We start from the raw sequence: 12,590 nt of genomic DNA on the forward strand, positions 1-12,590 counted from the left end.
GGGCTGCTGCCCCGTGCTTCTGCAGCCCACTGCCAGGCTGGCTGGGGGCTGCTGGTCCAGGGCCATTTCAGCTAGGATGGCGTCTCTGCTCCCCAGGGTCTCTAGTCCTTCTGTGGGCTGGCCCAGGCTCGTTCACATGGCAACTGGGCAGGGTTCCAAGGGGAAGGTGAAAGGGCAGGAGACTTCTGGAGGCTCAGCCCAGAACTGGCCCAAGGCCGCTTCCATCACCTTCTATTGGCCAAAACAAGCCACAGCTCCAGCCTAGATGCAGAGTGGGGAAATCGCCTACACCCCTTTGTGGGAGGAGCTGCAGAGTCACATGGCAAAGCGGTGGGTCATCAGGGAGGGAAATCGCCACAGACATTTTGTAGCCTCCCTTCGCCCAGAGGTCTTTGGATTCTCCAGGTGTTCCTCAGTAACAGAAATCATGTAAAAAACTGGCATATAAACCAGAATGTTGGCATAGTGATTTAAAATGACAATTGTAGCAATCAAAAGGGGTGTCATTTGGGGCAGATGGTCCCCAACTCCCCTGAAAAGTGTTGGAAATATATTAGCCAGTCTTTAGGCTGTCTTCTTCCCCCCCCCCAATCTCCAATCGTTTCCTGCTGTTCATCCATTTCATTCTTTGGACGCAATAGTATGACTTTAACATCCAGCTTTCTTCCACATTTACTCATGTCTTGATTGGTTTTCCAGGACTTGGCCTTCCTGCTTGTGACAAGGGAGATATCCTGTCTGTTAAGTGGATTACTGCAAATAGCTACTTTTGCTCCTTATGTGATCGTTTTAGTAGTTTAGTTCACAGGGAAAAACCTTATTTATTTATTCAAACGTTCTTGAGGCACCGCTCATTGTTACTCCCGTGACCCTGCCCAGAGGTTGTTTAGTTTTTCCCGTTGTCACGTTGTCACTGGTCTGTAATTGCAGGAGCTCTCACTGAGGGCCTGTGCAGTCTCGGTTAGGGAGGCCAGTCCCGAAGTGTGGCCAAGTATTAGCTCAGGTGGGGATTAATGAGAAATAGGAGATGAGTAAAACTTCACTACACACTAATTATGAAGCTACTTAAGGCAAATTAAGTAGTTTACCTTACTGGAGAGCAAGGTTGAAAAATATTTAACTAATGTTTTAAACATTCTGTTTAGCTATAATATGCTTAACATCTGAAAGTAATACTCCACTTTATTATACTGTTTAATTAAATTTCCCCTTTCGTATGATGTTAGAAGGCAGTTTATTATTTTTTTCTCAGTTAAAAATGCATCAAGTTATTTAAAAAATCCCAGGTCCCCAGCCTGGTCATGCATACTTTTATATACATCTAGGCGACATCACTGGTTTGTAATCTGGAGAGATTCTGATTCTGGGTCTATCGTTAACAAGCTTTGTGGTTTTCAAAAGGCCAAATCGTTCTCTGAGCCTGTGCTTTCTTATTGTAAAATAAGGGAGTAGAAAACAGTAATAATGAGTTTTATTTTGTTGGTTTGTATTTTCAATGGTAAGCCCATTTTTTTCAAACAAAATTTTAAGTGAAGAGTTAATATGTAAAACACATGGAATATATATATTTAAATATAGGTTTATTTTTTTAAGTTCCCATTTATCACATTTATTTACTCAAAAATGTCAAGCCATGAAGAAACGAGTTGCTATTTTGTAAGCACAAAATGAACTTGAACTTAGAGTTCAAGTGAACTTAGGGTTATGATCAGGTGAGGTCTTTCAGCCCCATTAGCACCCGGTGCATTCCTAAATTTGCTTCTCTCATTGCAGTTTTGAGCGACACCCTTTACACAGGGCAGACGTTGCAAATGAGGGCAGCGTTCAGACAATTTGCCTCGAAATCTCAGGGTCCCTTCACTTAAGTGTCTTCAGAGACTTGAGAGAAGAACATGATACCTAAAAGTTGTTTGCTTCCATCTCGATGATATTTAGCAACTGCCCTCATTCCTTATACTAAACAGCAGACGAGAAGCATCTGGAACTTTCCATGTGCACTACAGCCGTCTATCATTTTGTATTGGCTACTCGGTTGTTAGTTAACTATGACCTGGCCATTGTTTCATCTCTAGTCCCAGATGCCCCACCTGCAAAGTGGAGATCCTAGTAGTACCTCCTGCAAAGGGCTGTTTGTCGGGGTCAGAAAAATGAAGCCAGGCAAGCACTCGGTGCGCTCCCTGGCCTGAGGTGAGCGCTCTGTAAGTGCCAGGCCCAGGTGTATCTCCATATCTGGGTATGTCCGTCAGCCACAATCAGAAGCTTCACCAAAGCAGATACACTTGAGCCTGTCCTCGCGTTAATTTAAGGCAGTGGTTCTCAACCAGGGGTGTGCTCGAGGGACCGTTGGCAATGGCAGGAAGAATTTTTTTGTTGTCACAAATGGGAAGTGCTCTCGGCATCTAGTGGGTAGAGGCCAGGGGTGCCACTCAACATCCCACGCGTGCAGGACAGTCTCCCATAGCACACTGTCCAGCCCGGGGTGCCGGTGTCACCAAGGCTGAGAAGGCCTGCGTCCAGGGGAGCCTGTGGACTCCAGGTGTACCCTAAATGTATGCTTTTACATGGATACACATGTGCCGCTGTGAACTGTTTGAAAGATCAGTACATAGCCAACTGCTTCCTTATTAGAGACAGATCACTAGAACTCCACCACTTACGTAACAGGAAGCATCCCAAATGATACACAAACTGAATTAACATATCGACACAAATTAACATAGTGGCCTCTTGTTGGCATCTTATATAATGTATATAATGCCCCTTTTAAAATTAAATTGTATGTTAATTTTAAAAGTAAGTTTGAAGTTGATTGAAAAATAATCATAGAGACTTACGTTGGAAGCGCACATTTGGAACCCCTGAAGCATATTCTAGGGTTCCTTGGAACACAGTTTGGAAACCACTGCTCTGCAGCCCCTCGCAGGTCCGAGAGTCTTTGGCTCTGGTTTAGGGTGAGGGAGTAAGTAGAATGCTCATCGGTCTTGCTTTCTTATGAAACAGCTCCTCATGGGCCAAGTTGCTAGTCTCTGAACTGGGAGAGAGCTGGCTCATCAAACTGAAGGAGAACGTCGTTTGCCTTCACCAGAGGGAACTTCCAGAGCAGAGGCTGTCTGTCCTCTGACAGTTTGTCTCTCCTCTTCCACCCTCCTCTCAAATCCTCACCAAATTCTTTCTTCCCAGGTGACCCCTCACCTCCCCTTCCTTGTGAAGAATGTTTACTTCACTCTGTATCACACGTGTCCTAAGGCCCGCCGTCCAGCTGCTTAGGTTAGCATCTTTCTTAAGAAGAAAGATGGACAGACAGGAGAGAGCTTGGGTGCATTGTCAGCCAGAAGCCCTGGAGTCTATGGATTCTGTGATTTTGGGGGGTGGGGTGGGGAGTCAGTCTGTTAACCTCTTGGGACCTTAGATTCCTCACCTCTAATACGAAGATGATAACGATCCTTATCTTGGGTGATTGATGATTAATTCCTGTTTGACTATTCAGATGTGAGTCGTGTGCTGTTGTTAAAACCCATTATGGCCTTTAAGGAAGTTCTGTAGGATGTTCCTCAAGGAGGAGCGCATGGGAGAAAGCTCCCTGAAAACTGAAGACATCTTACTTCACAGAGGGGCTTCCTCTGCAACTCATTAATGGCTGCCTGCGAGAGTTAGAAAGTCTCTAATTAGGAACGGCTTTAGCCCAGTGGCTTCTCACTCCTTTCCCATACTAGCCTTTATCTTGAATCCTCTGTAAATCCTCAGAAAGCTCATTTGTTTCTTCTAAATGGCAGCCCAACTCCGCAAAATGCATGAACTTGAGATACACATCATTCCTAATCAGAGCCTCAGGCTCAGGACCTAACCTCCTTGCAGCAGTGAAAGACGGGGCCTCCTGATTAGTGGGGCTTCCTCCCTGCGTTCAGAATGGAGTCTCTGAAGACAAACAAAAATTACAACAATTTAATTTTAAACATGAAAGAAAGATATAAGGAGATAACAGATTAGGTCCTAATGGCTCTTTGCCTTCTGCATTTCTTCCTTGCATTGGATTACTGAGGGATTCTGATAACATTGCCAAAACAACAAATAATTCCTAAAATAATGTAACATTACAAAAATAAAATGAAAAAATAAAAATATTAAGGGATCCTTGTAAAAAAAAAAAGTGGAGTATCTGGAAGCTTTAAAATACACAGACTGCAGTCTGGGCGAGTGTGCGAAGAAGCCCTTCACAAACTGATACGTGCACAGATCTTGTGGGGCGGTGGGGGGAAGATAGAAAACTGTACTTGAATAACAATAAAAAAATGTTAAAAAAGAAACAAACCTACAAGAAAGGAGAGACAACGGAAGTGACTAATAAATGCACGTTACCAAAAAAAGAAGAATGAAATACGACTGTGTATGCAGTGGGTCAGGTACAATTCCTTTTCTTTGAGCAGTTCCCTGTTCCCCAAAGAAAATATCTTTCGTTTTACCTTTCTGTGAGAAAGACAGTGGGCTTTTTTAAAAACTGAGGGTAATAAAAAACAATGGCAGTTATTCAGCCATTAACTCTAAAATAATAGGCTTTATTTATTATTCTCTATGTAAATATTTCTGGTAATTGAAAGAAAGCGAGATAACCTTCCAATTCTATTTTTACATCTTTTATTTAGGCCCAATGTTTGGGAAATTAAAATGTGAGCAATGAGTGTCTCCCACATGCTTTTTCCGACTTGTCTTTATTTACACTTCCCGAGTGCGTTACTAGTTGTATGCTATTCTTGTCATTGTCAGAATGAAAACCAGGTAGAAAGTGCCTTGCACATTTATAATCCAGCAACATCCAGCCTGCCTTTTGTTTCTTTTGAAGTGTCTTATTGACGTTCTGTTAAGTCTGGGCTATACTAACAGAGCTAAGTGTCTTTTTTTCCCTTGTTTTCTGTAGCTTGTACTCTGCCGACTGCTCCCAGGAGCTACTTGATTCTTCAGAGAGCATCAGCATAATGGTGGCCCCTCTAGAAGCTCAGGTTTACTTTCCGGGCCCCAGGAGTTTCTTATCTTTCTCCTAGCCTCACCTTAGAATTTTTTAAAGCTTTAAAATAAAAGATACAGCACTGAAGCCTTTAAAAATACCTAGCCATCCACTTTATATTATTCCTTCCCAAAGAACCCAAGTCACAGCCGTCGTAGCCCCGCCCCCCCCACCTTTTGATGACTCTGTCGTGACTATCGAGGATGCTCCTGCCTGGAGGAAAGGCTGAGGGCTAGGAGGTGGTTGGCTCAAACCTCAGGAAGTGGCTGAAAGGGGAGACTGTACTAACTAAATTCTTCTTAGGAACTGCTTGCTGCCCTGGTAGGTGGGGAGAGGTCCGAAATGCATACTTGTTACAGATTGCTCTAGAAACTGTTTTTGTTCCCTTTGGTTCAGATTCTGATGGCATTGTCCCCAAAGGGTTGGATTTAGGCACTTGGCTGGATGTCTGGACTGCTCCTTTAGTAATGCCAGAGTCCAGGTGATTGGTCAAAGACACCTCGGTGAGCGCCATGGTGTGGGCAGCGAACTCCATCCGAACTTCATGTCTGTGGTCTTATCCCCAGTCTCATAACCAGGGAGAGCACAGCTAATTGCCTTTGGTGAGATAGTTTGAGATTCTTAGTTTTTGTTGACCACAGGTAATGGTGGAGTGCCATCTGATGTCACAAACTTGTGGCCAATGTATATATTGAGCACCTACTATGTGCCAGGCATTTTTCTAGGCACTTGAGGCCCATCAGTGTTAGATCATTGCCTTCATGAAGAACAGATCATGAATGGTGAACATAATCAATAAGAAAATTATATAGCATGTGGTTAGCTTGTTTGGGCTGCCATAACAAAATACCACTGACCAAGGGGCTGAAACAGCAAAAAAAATTTTTGCACATTTCTGAAGGCTGGAGGTCCAAGATCAAGGTGTTGGTAGGCTTGGTTTCTCCTGAGGCCTCGCTTTCTCTTTGGCTTGAAGATGGTTACCTTCTCACATTGTCCTCACCAGGGTCTCTCTCCTTATAAGGACACCAGTCATATTGGATTGGGTCCCTACCCTAATGGCCTCATTTAACCTTACTTACCTTCCTATCTCCAAACACAGTCACAATGGGGTTTAGGGATTTAACATATGAATTTGGGGGAAGGTGGACACAATTCAATTTCTAACAGTATGTTATGAGCTGATAAATATTTTGGAAAAAAGATTAAGGTATACAGTAAGAGAGATTGGGAGTACTGGGGAGGGAGTCACAGATTCGGACATAGCAGACTTCATCAGGAAGTAATTCAGCGAAGATTTGAAGGTCAAGTTACATTAGTGTTGTTAAGACGTAGAGACCAGAGGTGGAGCGGTGGTGTGATGGAAGTTAGTAAGGGACACAGGATGGGCAGCCCATGGACTAGGTTCGAGCTCTTCCTTCTTCTGGTAGCAAAACTCCCAAATGTCATGTCGGCCCTCTGGGCTACAGTGTTCCAAATACTCTGGTCTGTATGAACTTGTGATTCCAGAATGTCCATTCTTAGAGGCACATGAGGTAGACAGAAAGGACTTTGTGTTTGAGTATTGGCTGGGGGAAGGCGGTGAGGGAGGAGCAATAGGTCTTTGCTTTGGGGATTTGTTTTCTTCCTTTTATTTATTAAGCAGGAATGGGTTTAACGCTCATTCTAACAAGCATTGCCAAGAACTCTGTATTAAGATGAGATCTTCTTTCTCAATAGACAAACACACCCAACGTAAGCAACCTAGAAGTTCCTCCCACACAGCCTTTGAACAGGGAGCAAGACGCCTGTGAAAGTCACGGGTGGTGGGAGAGGATGCTTGTCTTTCCTGGGTGGCGTGTAGCTTAGTGGTGTGTGGTAGCCAAGCCATGGAATCCATCCCATAACAGGCTAGTTGGCTCTTGCCTCACCACACACTCCACACCAACCAGCCGTGCTAAAATGGAAAAAGGGCATGAGTGGAAAAACTGGTGAAATACAAATAAAATCTGGAGTTTAGATCACAGTAATGTGACTTTCCTAGATCTGACAAAAGCATCGTGACTTAGTAAGATGTTAACGTTGGGAAGGCCGGATGAAGGATGGATGGGAACTCTTCAAACCATTTTTCTAACTTCTCCCCAAATCTGAAATTATTTCAAAATATGCTTTCTTTAAACAATGCCCACTGTGGACTCAGGGGTGACGTGGGCTGCACATCTGGACCCAAAAAGCCATGTCAAGTGTATGTCCCACTGTTTGTGGGTCAGTGGTATTGGTGTATAATAAAGCAAAAGGTATATATCTCTACTCCGAGCCTTTCTTTCTGGCAAATTCTCCATCCTTGCCTCACACCCCAACCGAGGCTTTCAGTTTGGCTATTGCCTCTGATTCATGTTTATTATATTCAATATTTTATGGCAGAAAAGCTGTATGAAGGCATTATTCTAGAATAGGACTAGGTGGAGAATGCAGGTGGGTCAGGGAGGCAGCAACATATACAGGAAAGAAGATGTTGAGAGAAACCAAAGAGAAAATGCCCAAACACTTTGTAGAATCAACGCTTTTTAAAACAGGGTAGGTCCGAAAGACTCAGAAGCCCACGTGCTTATGGAGTGTGTTGTGTCTTCGTGCCCTGGGCTCAGCCGACTTTGATTAGGTCGTGGTCCCTCCCGCGGTTAGCACGATGTGATCGCGCATCCATACTTGGTTGAGTTGGGAACAGCGAACAGGGGGAATGGCCTTTTTTATCTGTCTCACTATATATAATCCCTTTCTTCTTTTGACAGCTGCAAATCAAAAGGAGCCCATGAATCTTAACTTTAAAGTGAAGGAGGAGCCTAAGGAAGAGGAGGCCCTCAGCTCCTCCTTGCCTCGGTCCAGCTACGTGTTCAGCCCGGAGTCTGAAGTGTCAGCCTCCAGCGTCTCTGAGGACACGCTTAAGCCCCAGGAAGGGAAGGGGAGCGTGCTAAGGCAGGATATGTCAGTCAAAGCAGCGTCAGAACTTCTCATGAAACTCTCAGGTACTTGATTTACTCTAAAGTGTTCACATTCGGATCATTTCACGTGCAAGCCAACCGCGCCGCTTCCTGCTTGGTTCATAATTAGCCTCCTGGTAGCCCTGTCTCCTTATCCCTGTGAATCCGGGAACGATGGGGGGCCTGGCTTAAATCCCTGGGTTGTGTGTATGAGTTTGTTTTCAGAGGTGAGCTGGGTATCTATCTTATTAAACGCAGCCTTCATTTCCCGAATGTGACTAAAAATTGTTGGAAAACACTGCTACTTTCTAAGACGAAGCCGGCCGTAATTTTAAATGGGTTCTAAATGCATGCAGAGCGCTGCTGTTGAGTGATCAGAACATCTTTTTTTTCCCTAAGAGAGGACCTTGCTTTTGTGTGTATTTTTACTTTATGTTCTTTAAGAACTATTAAAAAGATTATTCTTAACCTAATAAGTGGTTGAGGTGGTACTTGAAATAATTACTCATAGAGTGACAATGAGATTTTAGAAATAGAAAAATTCATGAAGAGGTATTACAATAATTGTTTAGTCCTTAAGATGAATGGCTTTCCTTAGTATCTAAATGTAATCCAAGCCTTGCAGATGTTGGCAAAACAGGTTATAATGTGACATTTATATTCCTCATCTCCTATCTGCCCCATCCCCTTCGGAACAGGTAAGCATTGGGTGTCTTTTAAATTCAACAGTATGACTTTCAAAACATGGAAAGGAAAGTTGTATGAATAATACTACTTACCAAGTCATACTCCATCTTCAGTTAGTTCACTACTGCTTAAAAATAACTTCTACAAACCATATTCAAAGTGCTAACACCAATCAAAAGCTGTTTTCAGTTTGTAGCTTGCTGTGGGCGAAGAATGTGGCGAAACACATCGTGGTGCCGGTGAGCGAGGTGCTCTGCTGAGTAATTTCATAAGCAAATCGGACTGTGTTTCTGGTTGACCAGTGGGTTGGAAGTAAGAAATCGATAGTGATTTATTTGGAGTCATTGCATCAGCACTGATTGCATTCAGTGAAATTCAGTTGAAATTCCTGCATTTGCCAGTTGGTGGGGTTAAGAATTCTTTCCTTTGGTGTTCACAATGCACTGGAACTTCAGGGGAACATGTGTAGACAAAGCATAATACGATTCTGACATCCAATCGTAGCCTCGTTTGCCTAAAACTTGCAGTGGCAGCGCAGCTTCTCCCATAGTTGGGAGGTGTGGCGGGGTTGCGCTGGTCAGGGAACACTGAAAGGTTCAGAAAATGATAGTCAAGCCGGCATATCTTCATATAGCTGACCCCTCCATTCAGTGTCAAAAAGTCGTGTTGACGTGGGGTAATCTGTCGTTTTTTTCAGTCAATGCAGTGAGGCTGCACAGCGCTCTGATTCTCTCCCATACCATAAGCTTTCACATGACAGTGGCCTCAACCCTTCTAAGAGTGACTTTTGCCCCCTCCTGATGGTAAGGTTCTAGTGTATAATTTTTCTGTTTCAGAGTTTGCTGTGTACCCAGTGCTGTGGGCAGAGAGAGCTGGGTGGCACCGAAAGACAATACACAAAAATGAGATCTCGGGGGAGATGTGCTTTCAGGAAAACGTTGTGTCTGAATCCTTTTGGATGATGAGACAATGCAGTAGGAAATGGACAGTGAAGTCCCTCAAATAGAATAAGGGTGTGCAGCCGTATCCATTTGATGATGTTTGCGGATAGCAGTGGCCTTTCTAAACGTTTATGCTGACTTTCTTTGAGCCCGTGTGCTGTAGGGGTTAAACAATAGTCAAATGGATGACATGGTCGCATTTCCAAAGGGCATCTGCCCTGCTTTGTGCTGTGGAAATGTGTGAAAATGTGTTGGAAGACTAAGATAAGTTTTCTTTGCCCTGAAAAATCTTCCTAGCATTCTAGGTGCAAGAGACCTGGTTAAAAAAAAAAACCATGCATCCCAGTTCCTCCCCTCTAGATGCTTATGGTCTGGTCAGATGGAATCTAGGGCAAGGAAATTCATCCAGTAAGTGACTGGCAGGCACGTGGAACTTCATGCTTCTACACTCTGGCAGACTGTGGTCAGGCGAACTGCAAAAAATTTCCGGGTTAGTCCAGAATATGGGCATGTGACTTAAAAAACAGTCATCATTCCTAAGCCACGAGGTAAAGAGGACTCACCCTTTACTGGATTTAGAGTGGACAGTAGAGTTTCTGAGCGTGGATAGGTCAGTGCTTTTGGAAGAAAGAAGGCGTTAGGGAAAACCTTGCTGCTCTGTCTGTCCTTGAGTCGTAAATTGGGCAATTTCAGTCTTCGTGCCCTAAAAGACATCCAAGTACAGAACTTGCCAGTGTCTTCAGACTGCCTTGTCCCCATGCCATTTGCTGTGCCTTTTTAGACAAGGGTTGTGTGGTAATTCAGTTCCTAAAGCATCTCTGCAGGGAAGTCAGATTGCTCGGGCTGCACCTCCCAGGAGACCCTGAAGCCCTTCCGAAGGCATTCTGGCACTCTGGAGAAAGTTCTTCTCTTAGGAAAAGCCAGGTGAGCCCTGGCCCGCATGGCTCAGTCGGTTGGAGCATCATCCTGTGGTCCCAAAGGTCACAGGTTCAATTCCTGGTCAGGGCACATACGAGAAGGTGGCTGATGGATGTTTCTCTTTCACACTGATGTTTCTCTGTCTCTCCCCACCCCCTGCATGCCCCCCAACACCCTCTCTCCCTATAAAAGCCATGGAAAAAATATCCTCAGGTGAAGATTAAAAAATAGAGTCGGGTAAGAAAAGGGCATCTGTGAATTATCATGCATTTTCTTTTCCTTCTTTCAGTTTGGACCCAGGGAGTGGCTAAGATGTAGAATGAAAGGATTTTTCTTCTCTGTTACTTCCTGGAGAATCGAAGCTGTGATCTGCAGTAGTTAAGGCCCTTTCAGTCCTTTCATTGAATTAATGAGAGGAAACTAGTCAATAATTTTGGCTGCTTCATTTCCAGTTTTAATTTATGATGACTCTTTAATGGATGCTGGGCGCATGGCCCAGTCAAATATCATGTGAAACTTTCCTGTGTGGAGACACCTCTGTAGGTATATTGTTTTCCAGATTGACATTTACATTTTATGGGAAAAACACAGATGCGTTAGGGACTAGACTAACTTTTTCATTAACTGCATGTTTGGGGAAATCTGACTTTTCTTCCTTCCTGTGGCTCAAGTTCTATTTCAGTTGTTAATTGGGAAGTCAAGGGCCTGACAGCTGGGCCAGATAAATTGATTACCATAAAGAAAGCAGCCCACTCCAGGAAGCCACGGGAGGCCTGCGACTACCTGTTGTTACGTGAAGAGAAGCGGCCAAAGTAATCAGACTTTTCTGCTAAGCGGATGATTGCCAAAGATAATTCCCAGAAGTCCTGATCTAAGGAGGCCTGCGTGCCAAAGCTCAATACAGAGGATAGATGACATTCGACAGACGGAGAGTCAAGTCACTATTAAGCTCTGGTTTTGTAGTGTCTGGTGACCTTGCGAACTTACGGCATGGATGTGTTTTTGCATGGCTGTGTTACCACAGATATGACTTATGCTGAAAGTGACACAGAATTTTATCTGCTTTGTCTGCTGTGCTTTAAGAGGCGTAACTAGGCTCAAAGATAAAGAAACGCTCTCTTCCCCCTTTGGGCGGCTGCCGGTTTACACGAAGATGTGTGTATAAAACGCTCCATGTGTGCGGTCGTGCCTGGAAATAGTGGATAACAATGATTTAAAAACATGAATTCCATAAGACTAAACAGCCGGATAGCTGGAGTTATTCAGAAACATTATTGAAAAACTAAACATTTAAATTTACCCAACATGGTGAATAAAACTTCATATCCAGACCTTAATTTAAAACCTGTCTATTGGTTTTCTTACTCCTATGCTCAGAAAAGGACACCAAGTGGATTTATATTCATTTTTGATTTATATTCATTTATCCCAGCCTGGTCTTGGAGAGCAATATAAATTATAATTGCCTCTTGTAGAAGAATCCAGTGGGCCCTGGATTTGAAATACATGGTGATGTAAAGTACAGGGAATCCGCCGAGCAAGTTAGGGCTTCAGCTATGAGGGATTTAGAAGCAGGCAAACTTGGGTAGGATGCGGTTTTTGGATGAAGATAATCTCTGAGTGAATTGAAGCAGAGAGGAGAAGTACCTGAGATTGACTTTATTAAGTTTTAATTAAGGCTCTTTCGGTTGTCAATAACAAATCCTCCTCAGCCAGTTTAGGCAAGAAAGGGAATTTAATAGAAGGTGGTTCGGGGTTACTCATGGAGCCATCACAAGGGCAGGGACTCAGTCCTCCCCTGGAGCCAGGCACCCGAGGCTCTCCCCCTCCACGTGGTGCCCCCTCCTCTCTGTGCTTTCACGTGGACTGTTGCTGTTTCCCAACCAACCGCTGGTGATGGCCCACAACTTCTGGGTTCAAAAGAGCAGCAGGACAGACATTTCTTGGCCTCAATTCTGAATTCCAGCTGATTGCCTCCTTCCGAGTGGGGCCCACCAGGAGACACTTCTGTGTCTGGGATCAGGGCATGGTGGGCGGACACGGGCACCGTCACGAGGGGTTGATGAGAGGAGAGGAATCCCCCAAAACAAG

The 12,590-nt window shown here is 44.1% G+C and overlaps 1 protein-coding gene across 7 annotated transcripts in view; it reads left to right on the forward strand.

Moving 5' to 3' along the window:
* The window catches only part of ZNF827 (zinc finger protein 827), a 165,318-nt gene that overhangs the window by 55,345 nt on the left and 97,383 nt on the right, over nucleotides 1-12,590 (forward strand). For all 7 annotated transcript variants that reach the window (XM_037058445.1, XM_037058442.1, XM_037058444.1 and 4 more), the window contains one exon: nucleotides 7,765-7,998. In XM_037058445.1, coding sequence (XP_036914340.1) covers nucleotides 7,765-7,998 — 234 coding nt within the window. The remainder of the gene's footprint in view (nucleotides 1-7,764; nucleotides 7,999-12,590) is intronic.

This window comes from Sturnira hondurensis, unplaced genomic scaffold, assembly GCF_014824575.4.
Source record: "Sturnira hondurensis isolate 20B ecotype Veracruz unplaced genomic scaffold, ASM1482457v3 Scaffold0010128, whole genome shotgun sequence".
Classification (NCBI taxonomy): Eukaryota; Metazoa; Chordata; class Mammalia; order Chiroptera; family Phyllostomidae; genus Sturnira; species Sturnira hondurensis.